General features: G+C 35.2%; 1 protein-coding gene across 1 annotated transcript; it reads right to left on the bottom strand.

Annotated features, from left to right (window-relative positions):
- Positions 1 to 218: 218 nt before the first annotated feature.
- LOC110656003 (uncharacterized) lies at positions 219 to 677 on the bottom strand. Its single transcript, XM_021812509.2, has one exon. The coding sequence runs from the start codon at positions 675 to 677 to the stop codon at positions 219 to 221; it is 459 nt and encodes a 152-aa protein (XP_021668201.2).
- Between the last annotated feature and the right edge of the window lie 21221 nt (positions 678 to 21898).

The raw sequence follows: 21898 nt of genomic DNA, 5'->3' as shown, positions 1-21898 counted from the left end.
ATTATTTTCCGATTAATTAAGCATATATACTCATGGTTACAATAGTTAGAGAGAGAGAGAGAGAGAGAGAGTATTGCAGAAGAGACTTTCCCTAATCCAAACCAGAAAATATATTCCTTAATTCATAGATAAATAGCAATTAGAGAAGAAATTATAGAGCCATCACCAAAAAAATATTAAAAAAAAGGTTAAAAAAGAAAAAACTTAAGAGTAATGGGTCATTGATCTCCGTGTTCAACCACATCAACCTTGGTAGTGCAAGATAGCAATCTCTTGAACATAGAGAACAAAGCAGCACATGGCACTCTCCTGAAAGAATCTCTTTTACCAAATCCTATCTTCTCGCTATTATTGCTTGCTTTTGATGAAGATGGAGATGAAGATGATGATCTTTGTCTTGATGATCTTTTATTCTTGATTCTCTCTTTAACTTTGCCTATACACTTCTTGGCCTTCTCAGGAACACTTTCTTTTCTTGAGAATGTGTAGCTCCGCAAGTACAATTGTCTGCATGATCTGCTGTCCACAACCCTAGGGTGCCCATGCACACCCTCCGGCCGGCAGCCCTTGTAGCTCCCTGATCTCTCAAACTCCGTGTCGGATTCCAGCCATTTGTGGAGGTTCACATAGGTGGCCGGCAGGGCTGTGATGCCAGTATCATGGGTGATGTTGGCCATGAGCTAGGCATATGGTGATGGGGATTGGTCTTTGAGTGGTTATTTAAAGGAGTAGTGCTTGAATTTGAAGAAAAGATGAAGAGTAGAGTAGATTTAATGTGGAGTGTGTAATGATTTGGCAACATGTGGACTGTGAAATATATGTATTAAATTGACTTAGGAGTTAGGACCCATGATAAGGACCTAATGCCATTTGATTGTTCTATGTAGTTAGGCAAGAATTACATAATATAGATTGCTAACCCTCAACAGAAACATTAATATATTAAATTAAGGTTCTTCTTAAAAAAATTGCATAATTTTCTATTCTGTGTAGTCGGCTCATGAATTTTTTTTATTTAATTTAATAAAGAATCTAATTTGAAATTTGAAATTTTATGGTCTTGAAAATAATTTTAACATCATTAAATTAAAGCTTATTATATATATATATATATATATATATATATATATATATATATATATATATATATATATATATATATATATATATATATATTTTAAGTTTGTTGCATGATATCATCCTAATTTGTTGACAAATTAATGAATTCAAAATATATATATTTCATTATTTGTTGCCGTAATGGATACCTTTTATTTTTGGTAGTTTTTTAATTAAAAATATTAAATTTAGCTATCCATTTTGAAATAATAATTCATGGCATACATTTAAAATCGAAGAAAATTATGTATGATATTGTTATTATAATTGTAGTTAAAAGATTAATATTTTAAATATATTGAAAATAATGTTAGATTTTATAATTTGATATATTTTAAGCATATAAAAAAAATTATAGGGTTAGAAGAGTAGAGTGCGTAATCTGTTTATTAGCCAATTTGCATGCTCTGTCAATAATACCATCGAATCTTCCAATTCTTTATATTATTTTTGTATGAGTAGTTAGTTTTATTTATGTAAAAATATAATAATATATAATTCTATTTTATACCCTATTTCTGATTAATGAAATATTTTTTTTTTCATTTCTATATAAAAAAAGAATTTCAAAATAATTAAAACTGATTTTAAAATATTATTTTGCAACAATAATATCTAAAAAATGTTTTTAGAAAATGAATTTCAAACCTAATATTAAATAGATGCTAAAGTAATTAAACTAAAAAGTTGATATAACTTTCAATTTTTAATAAAATGTAAAATGTTGTTTGTGATAATGACAAGAACTAACCTTGTGATAATCGATAGAGATGTAGAGTGAAAGAAAGAAAGGAGACTATTGAAGGGCGGTTTCATGGCATGCAATAGGAATGAGCATTAAGGATTGAAAAGATTATAAATAGGGAGAAATATTTGCTCAAATCTAGGCAATTATAGATTCAATACATTAGATATGGTGGAATTTACATATTAAATAAGTGAAATTCTATAATGTCCCTTTCTGGCCCATTGGATAGTATTATCCGCTTTGACCCACTGGACCTCATGTTTTTATCCCTTGGACCCCTTCTTTGAGGCCCTAAAGGGCGCTATCCAGGTTAAAAGACTTGCCACTTATATAAGTATCCCCTCCTTTTTCGATGTGAGACTCGGTTCATTCCTACATGGCTACTGCCATCCCAAAGAGGTGGGTTGCTACAGGCCCACTAGCTTCAGCCTGGTTCACCCCCGAACCACACCGTACTGAGGGAGGTCGGCTCTGATGTTATATGTAACACCCCTTCCTTGTCCACTGGATAGTATTATCCTCTTTGGCCCACTAGACCTCATGACTTTGTCCCTTGAACCCCTTCTTTGAGGCCCAAAAGTGCACTATCCAAGTTAGAAGGCTTGCCACTTATATAGCCCATCACTTTTTTCTTCCTTTCGATGTGGGACTTGGTTCATTCCTGCCCCCTGCCCTGGACCTCAAGTAACACCCTGCCCTTTACCGCAATATTCTCTACATGGCCACTGCTATCCCGAAGAGGCGAGTTGTTACAAATTCATATATTTATATATTAAATTCATAAGTAAATTTGTCAAAAGGTGTAGTTATAGAAAACTTGAGCTTATACGAGGATAACCTTTATAATTATTAGATCAAAATTTATATCAAAATTTGTTCATTCATTATATACATTTTAATTAATTTTGTATAAATTAAGATATAAATATTAATTTAATAGTTATTAAACTTATATTTATATGAGATCAAACTTATATTAGATACACCCTTTTTCAAATATATAGTGCAATTCATTGCAATGCAAATAGGCAATGCTTTGATGTAACACCCCTAATTTTTAAATTAATTATTTTATGGGTAGATATTAATATTTTATTTTATTTAAATTTTAGAAAATTATTTGAAATTTTTCGGATTTTAGAAATCGGGTTCGATTTTTGAAAAATATAAAACTTTGATGATTTTTAAAAATTAATTTAAAGACCACATGGCAAAACTAAAAATATATTTGGACTCTACGAATTTTTCTGAGTTTTCTAAAATTTTTTCGAAATTTTTGGGCATCGTTTTCGATCCCAAGGCAGAGTAAATTTTTGTATCCTGAATCGGACCAGCCAAATCGAACCTGACCTGGTCGAACCAGTCAAATCGGACCGGCCTTTTCCTTTTTCCCTTCCCCTTCCCCTACGCGTCCCAACCTCTCCCCTTCTCTCCTCATTTTCTCTCTCCTCCCTCTGTCCCTCTCCGACCAGCCGCCACCTTAGCCTCCCCAACTTGCCGGTGCACCTCCCCAGCCCCTCCCCTGCTGCCGGAAACGTCACGCAAAGCCCACCCAGCTTGCGAGCACCGTTTCGCCTTCCCAGGCTAAAATCCGGCCAATCTGGCTACCAATTGGACCGGTTCTTGTGTCAAAACCCATCTACACCTCAAGAGCTTTTCATAGACACCAAGAACACCAAAAATCTATCAAGCGGTTTGTTCAATTTTTATCAGGGAAATTTTAGCCCATTTTGACTTTCGGGCTAGATTTCTCAAAAACTGTAAACCCCACCAAAAATCTTAGAGTAGCGGAGTGCTCCACTCGTCGAGAGCTTCGCGACAATACCCATTTCAAATTTTTTTGACACCATTTTTTGGTGGGTCCCACGAGACTTCACAGTATTTTTTCCAGCATTAAATGAGCTAAAAAAATTCCGTAAAAATTATATACTAACCCCCGTGTTGTGGGCTTCGCGTAGGTACCTTCAATTTGCAAAAATTCAACAGTTACTCAGGTCTGCAATTTCAGGCCAGGTAAACAGGCTATCGAAAAAATCTCCGAATTGGGTTGAGGTTATAGGCTATCCCACTATTTTCAGACGCTCCGGACAAGTCTCCAGGGTCGGAATCGGCATAGGTAAACCCGAACCTTACTTTTTCTTAATTATCTAGTGCTTGAATTTGATTAAAAATCTATAAAATATTCGTGGTAGCTTAGAAAATTATAATTCCTTTTGCATTAGCTTAATAATATTGCTAAGGACCACAGGGCAAAGTTTTAGAATTTTTAGAGCTCATATGGGTAGTTTTTGCAAAAGGGGTTAATTCTAAGGACTAAACTGTAATTTTTCACATTGTGATTGTTCCCAGGAGGGGCCATGTGAAGTGATTGAGTTGTGGATGAGAGATTTGTGGATATAGAAGTGTATTTTGAACCCTTTTGCAGGTTGGGTAGATCCTAGGTATAGGGGAGACTTTGTTGGATTTTCGGCACGACCTAGAGTGTCTTTAGTCTTTTTCAAGATTGTATCGAGTCAAATATATTAAATAATTGCTATAAAATTGTCAAGTGAGCTAGGACAGCCTTCCTCCTCCACCCAGCTCCCGCAGTGACTTCGGTTAAGTCTGTGAGTAAAATATTAATTTTAATTGTAATTTCGATATTATTATATGTTTAATCATGTCCATGTATCACTTATAAATATATATATATATATATATATATATATATATATATATATATATATATATATATATGTAGTTAAATACTAGTCATGATTTATATTGCATTTTAAATTGATGAAGTGTTGTTGGTGTTGGTTGTGGTGATTTGGAGCAGCGTGTGTGTGTTGGCGTGCGTGTGGTATGGTATTAGATATGGATAGGACGAATAGACATGGCTTGAGAGACACTCGCTGGGACCCAGTCCTTTATGGATAAGTCAGGGTAGACACAGATTAAGAGACACTCACTGGGATCCCGCATTTGGTTTATTAAGCGAAAGTTCGGCTTAAGAGACACTTGCTGGCAAAGATTGGATTAAGAGGGTTGTATAGGGGATCAGCTCCCATATATGTATTACTTGACAGTGTTGGGTGTGTGAGTACTCCAAATTTGCCTTTTTGCTGTTATGATATGAGTTGTATGAAAATTATGACGATGTTGCATTTTACTCCATAGGGATTATTAGCTTTAGATAGCTATAGAGATTATGATTAAAATTGGTATTTTAATCTCTGAGTTGAACGCTCACTCCTGTTCATCTATTTTTCCAGGCTACAGGAGGATTATTTGTTGTGGCTAATCTGCTCTTCTTCTTCGCAGGTCCATTAATAGTATTTAATGTATTTTGTACAATTGAGTTAAATTTTAGACTTCGCATGTGTTAAAAGTACTTATTTTTATTTTAGGCCTGTATTATAAAAGTCATGTTAGACCTGTAAAATTATTAACTGTATGTATCACTAGATTGGATGAGGGAGCTGAGCTCCCTTTAGATTTTTGATATTATGAGCATATGGAGGGTGAGCTGAGCTCCCCAATTTATTTTATGTTGTGTTTACAGGTCGGCCTAGTTAAAAACTCCCTGTTGAATGGTCTATTTTATGGCCAAACTCTGTCCAGTTGAATTCTTGAGATTGGGCCCAAATGGGCCTTAGGATTGGGTTGAGGAATAGTTAGGCTTACTACGGGCCTCGGGGGCTTTAGGCTGGCCCAGGTCCTAGTGCCAGTCCGGCCTATAGTTTAGGTCATGACAAATGTGGTATCAGAGCTTAGGCTCCAGATTCATAGGGAATATTTGTCTAAAGTGTTGGGAAGAGTCTAATAGGAGTCACATGGGGAGAATAGGGTCCACATTCGTCCTTGCATTGTCATCTTTGCTTCTAATTTCTGCTTTGTATAATTGTCTATAAATATGGGTCTATAGGTCTGTGTAACATGCCGTTTTGAATTTTATGGGCTAATGCTACTGAATTTCAGGAAAATACATAGAAGCAGGAGAGCTACCACTGCACCAAAATGGGATGTGCTAGACGAGGCGTCGGCACAAGATGAGGTGCCTACCCCGAGGAGGCTGGGTAGGAGTCCTAGAGCTGCTCAAGTAGAAGAGCAGCCGCCACCAGTTCAGGATCAGTCTTTTATGGCCCAGGGTCCCATGGACCCAATGGCAGCTACCTTAGCCGAATTGCAGAGAACCATCAATATGATGGCACAATATATGGTCCACTCTCTACAACAGCAGCAACCCATTGCACTAAGAGGGGAACCTTACAAACAAATACTTAATTTCAAGAATTGGTGCTTGGTACTTATGATGTGACTGATGATGCTTACCGATTTTTAGACTCCTACAAATAGGCAAGAGTGGAACTGTAGTTAACTGACAGGAGATTGGTAGAGTGTGTACAACATGTATTGGGGCCAATGCTAAGGCAGTGGATGACAGACTACGTACTATCTCGTATTGAGGGATTATCTTGGACCCAGTTTGTGGAACTGTTCATCAACAGGTTTATGCCAAAAAGCTTCAAAGATCAGAAGCAGTGGGCCTTTGAGGCCTTAAGGTAGAATGGCAGATTCGTAGATGAATATACTATAGAATTTCTAGAACTGAGCAGGTATGCCCCTACAGCAGTGGCTACAGAAAGTATGAAGGTAAAGAGACTCCTAAAGGGGCTGGACATGAGGTATGCAAACCTGGCCATGATGACTGATCAGTCTTTTGATGTGGTAGTTGATCGAGCCTGACAGATTGAAATCAGTTATACAGGAGATGATAGTGCAAGGGCAAAGGAGAATATAACAGAGGGTTCTTCAGGTGTTCCCTACACGGGTACCACGGATAGTGGCGGCCAAAGTCATTATAGAGGAAGAGGTAGAAGCAACAAGAAGGGTGGTTATAAACACAAATCTCGAGGATTCAGACTAGGATACGGATCCAGCAATGGTCACAGTTTGGATTTCAGTACTTCTGGGTCTGGTTCAGGATCCTCTTTAGCACCTTGCACACAGTGTGAAAGAGGATATTCAGGACCTTTTATGATGGGTTCAGGAGTATGTTTCTGGTGTGGCCAGCTGGGTCACTTTGCTAGAGAATGTCCAGTATTCAACGAGCCACAGATGAGGTCACAGGGTTCTGTTGCAAATGTTCCTCGTCAACTGTATCCTGGTGCTTCCAGCATGGCAGGCAGTTAGTTCAGTGGCCAACAGGGCCAAGGACAAGGAGGACGTGGATTTGGAGGCAGGTTAAGAGTTAGAAGTCAATTTCAAGGTTCTGTAATGCAAGGTAGGGGTCAAGCTTGGGTTTTCACCTTGACCCACCAGGATGCTCAAGCTTCCAAAGCAGTTGTGGCAGGTATTCTTCTAGTTTGTTCCTATGAAGCTCGTGTTTTGATAGATCCGGGTGCTACGCACTCATTTGTCTCCCTAGTTTTTGCCATAAGATTGGGTAGGAACCCTACAACTTTAGAATGCCTTTTGTCTGTAGCTACCCCGCTTAGTGACAACATAGATGTGGATATAGTTTTTCCGGGTAGCCTAGTAGTAGTGGATGGAAGGATCCTCCCAGCAGACTTCGTTTCTCTACCAGTAATAGATTTTGATGTAATTTTGAGAATGGATTGGTTGACAATTTATTATGCCACTTTAGACTGTAGGAATAAAAAGGTGTACTTTCATATACCTGTTGTAGAAGAGTTTAGCTTTGATAGTGACAGGAGCGTGGCTCCATATAACTTGGTGTCAGCAATTAGCACTAGAAAAAAGTTAAGGCGTGGATGTCAAGGGTATTTGGCATTGGTGAGAGATACATCTGTAGAAAGTGTTAATATTGAAAATGTTCCTGTTGTCAGAGAATTTATGGATGTCTTCCTGAGGAGCTTTCAGGATTGCCACCAGAAAGGGAAATAGAGTTCTGCATTGATGTTGTACCGGGTACAAATCCCATATCAATGCCGCCTTATAAGATGACACCAGCAAAATTGAAAGAGCTAAAGGAGCAACTACATGAGCTTTTGGACAAGGGTTTCATACATCCGAGCACTTCACCCTGTGGCGCTCCTGTTCTATTTGTGAGAAAGAAAGATGGGTCATTGAGGTTGTGTATTGATTATAGATAGCTGAACAAAGTGATTATGAAGAACAAGTATCCACTTCCTCGGATCGATGATCTGTTTGATCAGCTCCAAGGAGCTAGATTCTTTTCCAAAATAGACCTACGATCAGGCTACCATCAGTTGAGAATCAGGAATGAGGATGTGTCCAAGACAGCATTCAGGACAAGATATGGTCATTATAAGTTCTTGGTGATGTCTTTTGGACTCACTAATGCACCAGCGGCCTTCATGGACTTGATGAACAGGGTGTTCAAGCCATTCCTGGACCGTTTTGTCATCGTATTCATAGATGACATTTTGGTATACTCTCGGACCAAGGAAGAGCATGTGTGGCATTTGACAATGGTGTTGCAGACTTTGAGGGAGCATCAGCTATATGCCAAATTTTCAAAATGTGAATTTTGGCTAGAAAACATCTCATTCTTGGGACACATGGTTTCTAGTGAAGGCATTCAAGTGGATCCCAAGAAAAGTGAGGTGGTAACTGATTGGCTTAGGCCTACAACAGTCACTGAGGTGCTAAGTTTTCTGGGCCTAGCTAGCTACTATAGACACTTTATATAGGATTTCTCTAGGATAGCAGCTCCCCTAACTAAGTTAACTCGGAAGAATGTTCCGTTCATTTGGACAAATGATTGTGAGGAGAGCTTCCAGAAGCTTAAGGAATGTCTAACTACCGCCCCTGTGTTGACATTACCGATGAGTGGCGAAGGATATACTATGTACTGTGATGCCTTCAGAGTTGGCTTAAGGTGTGTTTTGATGCAGAATGGAAAAGTAGTGGCTTATGCTTCAAGGCAGCTAAAGAGGCATGAACAGAACTACCCCACCCATGATTTGGAAATGGTGGCTGTAGTCTTTGCACTAAAGATCTGGAGACACTACCTGTATGATGAAGTGTGCGAGATATATACCAACCACAAGAAGTTTAAAGTACATCTTCCAACAGAAGGATTTAAATTTGAGACAGAAGAGATGGATGGAGCTTCTAAAGGACTATGATTGTACCATCCAGTACCACCCTGGGAAGGCCAATGTAGTAGCAGATGCTTTGAGTAGAAAATCTTCTGGCAGCTTGGTGCACATATCAGCGAAGAAGAGACCGTTGATTCAAGAAGTACATGAGTTGATGGATCAAGGTCTGATCCTAGATCTTTCAGATGAGGGGCTATTATTGGCCCATTTTTCAGTGAGACCAGACCTGTGAGACAAAATCAAAGTTTCCCAGCACAGAGACCCGTAATTGATGAAGATTATAGAAAGAGTACATCAGGGTGAAGGTGGTGAGTTTGGATTTACCAGTGATGGCGCTCTTATGCAAGGTTCTAGGTTATGTGTGCCCGACGTGGATAATCTCAAAAATGAAATCATGCAAGAGGCACACTATACACTATACAATGTCCACCCAGGCTCCACCAAGATGTACCATGATATGAAAGATAGCTACTGGTGGAATGGCATAAAGAGAGACATAGCAGACTTTGTGTCTAAGTGCTTGACTTGTCAGAAGGTGAAGTTTGAACACCAGAGGCCGTCAGGGAAGCTGCAAGAGCTCCCTATCCCAGAATGGAAGTGGGAAATCACTATGAATTTTTTAATTAGGTTGCCTCGTACCATGTAGGGATATAATTCGATATGGGTAATTATAGATCGTCTGAGTAAATCAGCTCATTTCTTGCCTATGAAAACTGTCACGACCCAACCTATGGGCCGGACCGGCACTAGGACCTGGGCCAGCCTAAAGCCCCCGAGGCCCGTAGTAAGCCTAACTGTTCATTAACCCAACTCTAAGGCCCATTGGGCCCAAATTCAAGAAAACAAACGGACAGAGTCCGGCCATAAAATGGACTTTCCAACGGGGAGTTTTCGACTCACCCGACCTGTAAACACAATAAACCATCCATTGGGGAGCTCAGCTCACCCTCCACATACTCATCAACATAATAATAAATGGGAGCTCAGCTCCCTCATCCAATCCATCAAAACAGACTTAAAATATTAAGTTTACAGGTCCAACATGAATATAATATTACAGACCAAATTCAAATAATTACTGCTAACACATGCGGAAATTCTAGGAGTAAATAAAATTACACAAATATCAATAAACAACCTGCGAAGTATAAAAGCAGGTTAACCCAGAATAAATATCCTCCTGTGGCCTGTAAAAATTTTTGAACAGGAGTGAGCGTTCGACTCAGAGAGTAAAATATCAATTTTAACCATAATCTCTATAACTATCTAGAACTAATGCACCCTGTAGAGTGAAATGCAACATCAACAACATTTTCACATCATAACATCAAAAAGGTAATTTGGAGCACTCACACACCCTGTAGTATCAATCATAACTTATGGAGCCGATCCTATCTGACTCTCTTAAATCCAACCTGGTGCCAGCGAATTACTCAAGCTCGGACTTCCACTTAATAACCAAATCGAGGGTCCCAGCGAATTACTCAAGCCGTGACTACCCCTCGAAGGATCGGGTCCCAGCGAATTACTCAAGCCGTGGATCGCCTGGCCCTATCCATAGTCCACACCACATCACATGCACGCCAACGCACACCGCTCCAAATTACCACAACAACATTCATGGCACATTAATGATTATGAATGCAACATAATTCGTGCCTAGAGTTTAACTACATAAATATATGCATATAAGTGATGCATGGGCATCTTGAACATATAATAATATCGAAATTACAATCAAAATTAATATTTTACTCACGGACTTGACGACAATCACTGTGGCGTGGGCGGAGGAGGAAGAAGGTCATCTGGCTCACGACAATTATATTACAATTATTTAATACAATCGACTCAATACAAACAAAGAAAAAGACCAATTACGCCCTAAGTCGCTTGAAAATCCGGCAGTCTCCCTATACCTAGGACCTACCCAACTCGCAAAAGGGTTCAAAACACACTTCTATACTCACAATCCATATATCAACAGTCAATCATATCACACAGCCCTCCCGGGCCCATCAAATCAGTCATCCATCACAATACGCAAAAATTTCAATTTAGTCCTTATTATTGATCATTTTTGCAAACCGCCCAAACAAGCTCTAAAAATTATAAAACTTTGCCCCGCTGTCCTTAGCAATATTACTAAGCTATTGCAAAAAGAATCGTAATTTTCTAAGCTACCACGAATATTTTATGGATTTTTAATCCTATTTAAGCACTAGAAAATTACGAAAAAGTAAGGTTCGGGTTTACCTTTGCCGATTCCGACTTGGGAACGCGCCGACGTCGACAATGGGGCTAGCCAAAACCTCGGTCCAATTCGGGGACTTTTCCAGAACGTCCGTCTGCCCGAAATTTGCGCATCTTGGCCAATCGCCGAATTTCCGCGAATCGAGGATACCTACACGAAGCCCATAACACGGGGGTTAGTACATAAATTTTTCAGAATTTTCTAAGCTCATTTAATGCTCGAAAATACACTGCGGTTCGTGGGACCCACCAAAAACGGTGTCGGAAAAATTCAAAATTTATGTCGTGCGAAGCTCTCGACGAATGGAGCGTCTGGTGGCCTCGGTTTTCTCGTGGATTCACGGTTTGAGAAATCTAGCCCAAAAGTCGAAATGGGCTAAAATCTTCCCGAGCAAAAATCGGACAATCCGCTTGATGGATTTCGGCGTTCTTGGTGTCTATGGAAAGCTCTCGCGAGTAGATGATTTTGACACAAGACCCGTCCAATTGGTGGCGGATTTTGGCCGAGGAAGTCAGCGCGCGGCGCTCGCGGGGAGATCGCGCGTTTTTCGGGAGGTCGGTGGGTGGGGGCCGGGGAGGCGCCGTGAGGAGGACGAGGGGAGGCGGTCGGCGTGGAGGGGAGGAGAGAGAAAAGAGAGAGAGAAGGGGAGAGGGACGCGCGCGCGGGGAAAGAAAAAGGAAGAAGGAAAAGGGCCGGTCCGATTCGACCGGCCCGATCCGGTCCGGTTCGATTCGGCCGGTTCGATTTGAAATACAAAATTTTGAATTTTTACTCTGCCTCAGGACAGAAAACGAGGTCCAAAAATTCTGAAAAAATTCCATAAAACTCAGAAAAATACGTAGACTCCAAATATATTTTTAGTTTTGCCACGTGGTCTTTAAATTAATTTTTAAAAATCATCAAAGTTTATATTTTCAGAAAATCGAACCCGATTTTTAAAATCCGAAAAATCTCAAAAAAATTCCTAAAATTTAAATAAAATTAAAATACCAAAATGCTCATAAAAATTAAAATTTCGGGGTGTTACAAAAACCACATATCCTGTTGCATAGTATGCTGGGCTCTATGTTCAAGAAATAGTCAGATTGCATAGAGTTCCTGCTTCCATAATATCTGACAGAGGGCCCCAGTTCACTTTTAGGTTTTGGAAAAAGCTGCAAGAGGCAGTTGGCACACAATTAAACTTTAGTACCGCCTTCCACCCTCAGACAGACGGGCAGTCCGAAAGGACAATCCAAACACTGGAAGACATGCTTCACATATGTGTTTTAGATTTTAGAGGTCAATGGGATGATCAGCTACCCTTAGTGGAGTTTGCCTACAACAACAGTTATTATTCCAGCATCAGGATGGCCCCCTATGAGGCACTATATGGCAAAAAGTGTAGGTTTCCTCTGTGTTGGACGGAAATGGGAGAAGCGAAGGTACATGATGTAGACTTAGTGCAGTACGCTTAAGAGATGGTTCTTTTAATCAGGGAATGATTGAAAACAGCTTTCAGTAGGCAGAAGAGTTATGCAGATCCCAGACAGAGGGATGTAGAGTTTGCAGTAGGCGATTACGTATTCCTTAAGGTTTCTCTGATGAAAGAAGTCATGAGATTTGGAAAGAAGGGCAAGTTGGCACCTCGGTATATTGGACCTTTTAAGGTTACTGATAGAGTTGGAGCAGTTGCCTACCAGTTGGAGTTACCACCCAACCTTTCTCATGTTCATCCTGTATTTCACATCTCCATGCTCAAGAAATACATACCTGATCCCTCTCATATGTTACAGCCGAATGTAGTAGAGATGAAAGAAAACTTGATGTTTGAGGAGCAACCTGTAGCCATAGTGGACTACCAAGTGAGGCAGCTAAGATCAAAACAAATCCCTATGGTTAAGGTTTTGTGGAGGAGCCATTTAGTGGAAGAATGCACCTGGGAGTCGAAGCGAGACATGCGTAGCAAGTACCCTTATTTATTCAATGTGTAATTCTGTTCTTTTATTCTGCCTTGTATAAAAATTCGAGGACGAATTTTCTATAAGGGGAGAAGAATGTAACACCCCTAATTTTTAAATTAATTATTTTATGGGTAGATATTAATATTTTATTTTATTTAAATTTTGAAAAATTATTTAAAATTTTTCGGATTTTAGAAATCGTGTTCGATTTTCCAAAAATATAAAACTTTGATGATTTTTAAAAATTAATTTAAAGGCCATGTGATAAAACTAAAAATATACTTAGACTCTATGAATTTTTCTGAGTTTTCTATAATTTTTTCAGAATTTTTGGGCCTCGTTTTTGGTCCCAAGGCAGAGTAAAAATTTAAATTTTTGTATCCTGAATCAGACCGACCTAATCAAACCGACCCGGGTCAGACCAATCGAATCGAACCGGCCCTTTCCTTTTTCTCTTCCCCTTCCCCCGGGCGTCTCGACCTCTCCCCTTCTCTCCTCATTTTCTCTCTCCTCCCGCTGCCCCTCGCCGGCCAGCTGCCGCCCTAGCCTTCCCAACTCGCCAACGCACCTCCCCGTCCCCTCCCCTGCTGCCGACAAGCCTCCATGCCACTGGAAACGTCGCGTAAAACCCACCCAGTGAGCGCGCACCGTTTCTCCTTCTCGGCCAAAATTCGGCCGATCCGGCCACCGATTGGACCGGGTCTTGTATCAAAACTCATCTACACCTCGAGAGCTTTCCATAGACACCAAGAACACTAAAATTCATCGAGCGGTTTGTCTAATTTTTATCCGGAAAGTTTTAGCCTATTTTGACTTTAGGGCTAGATTTCTCGAAAATCGTAAACCCCACAAAAAATCTAAGAGTATCGGAGTGCTTCACTCGTCGAGAGCTTCGTGACAATAACCATTTCAAAATTTTCCAACACTATTTTTCGGTGGATCCCACGAGACTTAACAGTGTTTTTCAGAGAATTAAATGAGCTTAGAAAATTTCGTAAAAATTATATACTAACCCCCGTGTTGTGGGCTTTGTGTAAGTACCTTCAATTCGCGGAAATTCAATAGTTGCTCGGGTCTATAATTTCGGGCTGGGCAGACAAATTATTGAAAAAATCTCGGAATTGGGTCGAGGTTATATGCTATCCCACAGTTTTTAGACGTCCTGGACGCGTCTCCAGGGTCAAAATTGGCATAGGTAAATCCAAACCTTACTTTTCTTAATTATCTAGTGCTTGAATTCGATTAAAAATTTATAAAATATTTGTGGTAGCTTAGAAAATTATAATTCCTTTTGCATTAGCTTAGTAATATTGCTAAGGACCACGGGGTAAAATTTAAGAATTTGTAGAGCTCATATGGGTAGTTTTTGCAAAAGGGGTTAATTGTAAGGACTAAACTGTAATTTTTCATATTATGATTGTTGATTGTTTGGATGGGCTCAAGAGGGGCCATGTGATGTGATTGAGTTGTGAATGTGAGATTTGTTGATATAAAAGTGTAATTTGGAGCAGTGTGTGTACGTTAGCATGCGTGTGGTATGGTATTGACTATGGACAGGACGGGTGGCTTGAGAGACACTCGCTGGGATCCGGTCCTCTATGGATAAGTCGGGATAGACACAGCTTGAGAGACACTCACTGGGACCCTCCATTTGATTTATTAAGCGAAAGTCCGGCTTGAGAGACACTCGCTGGCAGAGATTGGATTAAGAGGGCTGTATAAGGGATCAGCTCCCATATATATATTGCTTGACAGTGTTGGGTGTGTGAGGGCTCCAAATTTGCCTTTTAGCTGTTATGATATGAGTTGTATGAAAATTATGACGATGTTGCATTTCACTCCACATGATGCATTAGCTTTAGATAGCTATAGAGATTATGGTTAAAATTGGTATTTTACTCTCTGATTCGAACGCTCACTCCTGTTCATCTATTTTTTCAAGCTACAGGATGATTATTTATTGTGGCTAACCTGCTCTTCTTCTTCGCAAGTCCATTAATAGTATTTAATGTATTTTGTACAATTGAGTTAAATTATAGACTCCGTATGTGTTAGAAGTACTTATTTTTATTTTGGGCCTGTATTATAAAAGTTATATTGGACCTATAAATTATTAACTGTATGTATGACTGGATTGGATAAGGAAGCTGAGCTCTCATTTGATTTTTGATATTATGAGCATGTGGAGGGTGAGTTGAGCTCCCCAATTTATTTTATGTTGTGTTTACAGGTCGAGCGAGTCAAAAACTCCCCGTTGAACAGTCCATTTTATGGTCGAACTCTATCCGGTTGAATTCTTGAAATTGGGCCCAAATAGGCCTTAGGATTGGGTTGAGAAATAGTTAGGCTTACTACGGACCTCATAGGCTTTAGGCTGGCCCAGGTCCTAGTGCCGATCCGGCCCATAGGTTGGATTGTGACATTTGAGGGATGTGCCTTTCAAACAAAGCTATCCTTAGCTTCATGAAACAGGCTAAATTTGCAGCCAGCCATCAATTCAACGTTTATAATGCAGCTTCTCTCTCTTTAGAGAGAGACATTTTCTCTGTGTTTCAGAGTTTTCCTCTAGCTTTTAGTAGCAGTTGTTCTTGGCCTTCCAGAAGCTTTTCTAGTTATGAAAAGTGGGTTTTGCCACCCTTTCTCTTGGTGGGTTGTATATACTTTTCCTTTTAGTTGTTTTTGTAGATCTATGCTGAATATGTGGGCTTATTTTCAATCTAACATTGTTCGTCTACTTTTGGTGGAGCGAGCATTATTGAAAGTGAGGGTCCTTTTTTGAGCTACTGCTTTTCAACTGAGTCTTGTTCTTTGGGTTGCATAGACGAACATCCTTCCTTCTTAGGCGATGAGCCATGCATGGACTTGTTAGTGTTTCTTTGTGTTTTTTATGCCTGCGGGTGATGGATATCCAGCGATTAGTGTGCTCCCTGGTGCAATTTTCTTTTGGTGATGGCACTGCAGCTGAGTTGAAAGGGTTTAGGGATGCGGTTTCCCTAACCCGTCTCAAATGGCTTCTTGGATCTTTGGACCCTTTGTTGGTCTGGGCGGGTTTGGAAGGTGATTAGCCATGGGTTCTTCGCATGGGTGCGTTAAGGCCTGACATGTAATTGGGTTTAAATGGGCTCTTTCTGTAAAGGGCTACAAGCCTTTTTTATCAATGAAATCTCTCTCTTAAAAAAGAAAAATCAAATCAACGTTTATCCTTTAACAAGTTTGGTTCTAAGTATTTTATATCATAGTTTGATTCGAGTTACATACAAGATATTTACGTATAAAGAATTTTGAATTAATTTGTTCATATTAAATTAATTATTAGGTTTCTTATAAAAAAGTTAATTTTATTTCTTGTAGATTAAAAAAATAATAATAAGTGGATTGCACTTAGAAGACAAAGGTATGTGGCCATGGGACACCTGCAACCGCACAAAAATAGTTGACTTTTTTCTTAAATCTTCATTAACAAAAACGGACAAGATCCGATCATCCATCTGTTTCGTACTCACATTCTTCTAGGTCCACTGTCTGTGTGGGTTGCTGCATAAAATGTTTAACTCCTGTAAGGAAGTTGAATTCAATATTATTTTTAATTTTTTATTTAAATTAATTTAAAATTTTAAATTTAATTTAATTTAAAATTTAAAACTTATTAATTAAATTTCTTAATTTTTTAATTTAAATAAAAAAATTAAAAAATTTAATTTCTTACTTTTGATATTAAATTTTTTAATTTCTTGATTTAAACTTAAAAATTGAGCTTAAATTAAAATTTTAAAATTAAATTAAATAAAAAATTAAAAATAAATTAAATTTAACTTTTTCAATAAATATAAAGATATAATTTAGTTTTAAGTCATCTAAATACGTTCGAGATAAAGTCCAAACTTATAAATTATAATATATTTTTTCTTTAATTTGATTTATTTTAATTTTTTTAATTTTTTTAAAAAAAAATTGAAAATTTTAAATATTTCATTTTGGGTTTTTATCCTTAAATTGCATTGCTTCTCATTTGATGAAAAGAATAAATTTATGAGATAAGGATGAAAATCTTTATTGTATAGTTTATATAATGTTTTAATATAAAAAAAAAGTTAAAAATTTATTGGCCAATGGTTGTGAGATTCTTAACTTTGTTGTGACTGGAAGAGACTTTTCATTAAAAAAAAAAAAAAGCAAAATTGGTCAAGGTCTGCCATGGTGCCATTTGAGTGCATATTAAATATATTATCAATGAGAAAATGAGCATTAGCCAGCCCCTCTGCCAAGCAAAGTTGGTGTATGGTGAAGACTGTTTGTCTCTTTTGATGGGTCAACAACTTGATGCTTAAGCAATCATAAAAGGAAAGATTTTGTTTAAAAAGAGGGCCACATTATGGATGTTCATTGATACTTGCTCCAATTGCTTTCTTAGGGCTCTTCTATGAAAGTTCCTCTTCCTTATGTTCATGCTAAAAATGAAAGTTCCTCTTCTCTAACTCCAAATTTTAACTTATTAGCTTTAAATAATTAATTATTTTTAAATTTAAATTTTTATTCAATTTATCGAGATATCTTCCAACGTCCATTTTATAATTCACAAAAAATTAATTTTTTTTAAAGTTTGTGACTACTCATTTTAATTAAGGCCGAGCAGAATTCGGTTCAAACTGAAAAATTGAATTGAACCGAATCAATTCGGTTCAATCGATTCGATTTTAAAATTTAATTGGTTCAATTCGGTTTTACATTAAAAAAATTTCGGTTATTTCGGTTCGGTTCGGTTTTGAAGAGACAAAAAAATCGATTAAATCAAACCGAATCGAATAGTAATTTATATAGTCAAATCAAACTAAATCGAACCGAATCGATTTTTGAATTGATTTATTTTTATGGAAAATTTATTAATTATATTTAATTTTATATATATATTAATTGTTTAATTTCATTGATTAATGGTTATTAGGTTCAAACCAAATTTAAAATTAGACCAAATAACTTGAAAATCAAGTCTAAATTAATAAATAATAAAAAAAAAACCGATCGGTTTAAACCGAATCGAATTGAAATACAGCGGTTCGGTTCGATTCGATTTTTCATCCATTTCGGTTCGGTTCGGTTTCTAAAATTTATGATTCGATTTTTATAATTTAATTCAGTTTGGTTCGGTTTGAACCGAATGCTCACTCCTAATTTTAATAATGTGTTATTTAAAAATCAAATTAGATTCTTATCTTGAAGCATAATAAACTTTGCTACGATACTTAAATTTATTTACGATTTAACCTCAATTCTGAAAAGAACATAAATTTGTGCCTCTTTAAAGTTTGTTGGTTTAAGTTATTGACTCATAGAAGACTAGCAAACAAGTCAGTAATTTGTACTTTTCTTTGCCCTTTGAACTTTCTCAATAATTCAGCTCCTTGGCAAATGCAATAAGGTCTTCAATCAAACAAGTCATAGACTAAATTATTTACAAAAATATCAATAATTATATTAAGGGTCAATTGAGAAAAGTATTATCTGTAAAACATATAAAACTTAATTTTAATTTTCATAATTTAAGTAATAAAATTTTCAAAATAGTAAAAAATTCAAATTATTTTTTTAATAATATTCAAAAGAATACTTCATCCATCCACTTTTATTTTTTTTGTGGTTATTAATAAAACAATTAAATCATTGAATTATAATAAAATACTTTTTAATTTGACTAAATTACCTTTCATTTTATCTAATTAAAAAGAAAATGATAAAATATATTTTAGAAAATTATAAAATTAATTTTTGTTTAGCAGACACCAGGGTAAAATTAAAAAAAAATTAATTAACATTCTTTAATTTTTTTTAAAATGATAAATAATTTTTTTTTTTTTAAATTTAAAAAATAATAGATATTGACTCAGCAGAAGACTAGCATTTTTTTTTGGAGTACTTGCCAAGATGTTGCGTGCTCAGTATTTGGTCATGTGGAAAAATGGCTATCTTTCCAAAAATTTCTAAAAAGTATTAATGCTGATTTGTACTCACATGCTATTTGTTTTTTCAAGTGGATAAACATGGAATGGATTTAAGCTATAGCCCTTGTGATGAAAATGACAATCATTGATTTCATTCACAACTTATAAACCTCAATATAATGGATTTAAAATAGGAAAATCTATGAACAATGAATTTTAATTTAAACAAGCTTTTAAGTTGATTTGATCAGTTTATGAGTCAAGACAAATACCCTCTAAGTTAGAGAAATACTTATCTACGTATCCATATATACACACAATTAATCTATAAATGTCAATTTTAAAAAAATAATCTATAAATGTCATATTACATTAAATCATAGTAAAATTTACTAAAAATTAAATTGAGTATATATAAACTCAGATGCATCCTGCAAATTAATATTAACATCTCAATTTAGTTATTAGCTTCACATGAACTCATTAGAAAACATGTTTGAAGCTTAATTAAAAATGCATATAAATATCAAATTTTGACAAAATTATGGGTTGGTTTGATTATTAGTGACATGAAAACTTAGCTTGTTGAAATTAACAAATGCATAAATAGATAAGGACATCCCAATGAGCCAATTAAATTGAAAAAAAAAATTTTTTTATTCTAAAAGAATGTTATGCTCTTGACTTATCTGGTTAACTTGGAGGTGTTTTGATAAGCATGGAAAATTCTAACAAAAGACGTCTGAACATTTCAACAGTGGAATTACGTTCCCATCTTGAACATTATGATGTTTCATCATCATTAATATATATGAATAAAATATATTATTTACGTACAATAATTGTTGTTAAGTTTTTCAACATGTTGCCATCAAACAAGGCTTTACGATTTCTCTAGTTGAATTATTTTAAAATTAATGCTTATTAGAGTCTCTTAATATTTGGATTAAGAATAGTAAAAATTCATGAATATGATCCCACTCGCTTCAAAATTAATTAATTTTTTTAACCCCACTTTGATCCTAATATTACGTAATCCCTATTTTGAATCTCCGCTTAGTATAATAATATATTATTATTTTATATTAAAAAATAATTTATTTTTATGTATTTATATGTTTAAATATTATAATTTAAAAAAATATAAATATATTATGAAAATTATGTTTAAAATTTATATTTTTAATTTATATTTTTTTTTAATAAATAAATTTATATTACATATTAATAAATAAAATAAAAATAAAAACAATAAAAAAAGTCTTCATAGAAAAATAGGCCCATTTTCACTTTGCGGTGAAAAAGTCTAAACTCCTATAAAATAGGGACAGAGAGAGCATGCCTAAAAATCGAATCGAACCGATTAATTTAATTCAATCGATTCAATTTTAAAATTTAATCGGTTTGATTTGATTTATAATTTTGATAATTTTAGATTAATCGGTTCGGTTCGATTATTTTTATAAAAAAAATTAAAAAAATCGAACCGAACCGAAATTATTAATATATATATAGGAAATAAAAAAAAAATCGAATCAAATTGAATCAAACCGAATCGAATCGAATCGAAATCAAAGAAAACTGAACCGAACCTTAAGATTTTTTAGTTTTGATTTCTAATTTTTTTTGTTTTTATGTTTTTATTATTTAGATTTAATGTTAAAAATATGAAATTTTATAAATTTTGGTTTGATCGGTTTAAAACCGAACTGATATTTATCGGTTCGATTCGATTCGATTTTCTCTTATCAATCGGTTCGGTTCGGTTTTTAAAATTTTTTATTTTCGATTTTATCGGTTCGGTTCAGTTTGGAACCAAACTGACCGTTTGCACACCCCTAACCCATTATAATTCATAGATCAGAGCAGTTAAAAAATTAATCAACGGAGCCTAAATTTTTGTCGATTTAATCATCGGCTAAGAGTCTAAAAATTTAACTATTATTCAAGAGTTTAAAAGTGCAATGTGATGAACGAAAATGTTAATGAAAAAATAAATGACAAAAATATTCATGATGATAAAAGTTAAGAATAAAATAGTAATTTATTAAAAAAATATTATGATATTTTATTATTTATTAACAACAAAAATTGAGAAAAAAATATGAAATATATAATAAAATGAAAATATATAAATAATTTAATTTATTTTTAAAATAAAAAATAAAACATTAATTAACTTACCCATAAAATAGTCTAATTAAAGGTAATGAGGAGGAAGTTTCATTACACAATTAAAATAAAGATTACGATTAACTAATTCCTATAATTTTTTATTATTGGTTTGCATTTCAAGGAGATCGAATTTCCTCACCTAAAAGTCATCCGTAATTGGGGTCAGCATTATTTAATTTAAATAAAAAAAATTAAAATAATTTAATTCAATTTATAAGATAATTTAATTTGATTTAATTTTATATTTTAAAAATTATGATTATTTTAATTTAATTTAATTTTAAAAAAAATAATTTAATTAAATTATATTATTAATTTTTAAATGAATTTATTTTTATGAGAAATTTATAAATCGTATATAATTATATATATAAATTATTTAATTTTATTAATTAATAATTATTAAATTTAAGTTAAAGTTAAAATTAAATAAAATAATTTAAAAATTAAATTTAAATTAAAAAATTTATTTAAATTTAAAAATTAATCAAATTTAATTGAATTAAATAAAATTAAAAGTAAATAATTTAATTTAATTTTTTAATTAATTTAATTTTTAAAATTTAATAATTTAATTAATTTAATTTTAATTATTTGATTCGATTTAATAGGATTTGAATAGAATACACAGCTAACTGCCTGCTTGCCCCTTG

Source organism: Hevea brasiliensis, chromosome 1 (assembly GCF_030052815.1).
Source record: "Hevea brasiliensis isolate MT/VB/25A 57/8 chromosome 1, ASM3005281v1, whole genome shotgun sequence".
NCBI classification, from domain to species: domain Eukaryota; kingdom Viridiplantae; phylum Streptophyta; class Magnoliopsida; order Malpighiales; family Euphorbiaceae; genus Hevea; species Hevea brasiliensis.
The sequence above is the reverse complement of the archived record's forward strand: the minus strand, read 5'-3'. Positions and strand labels throughout refer to the sequence as shown.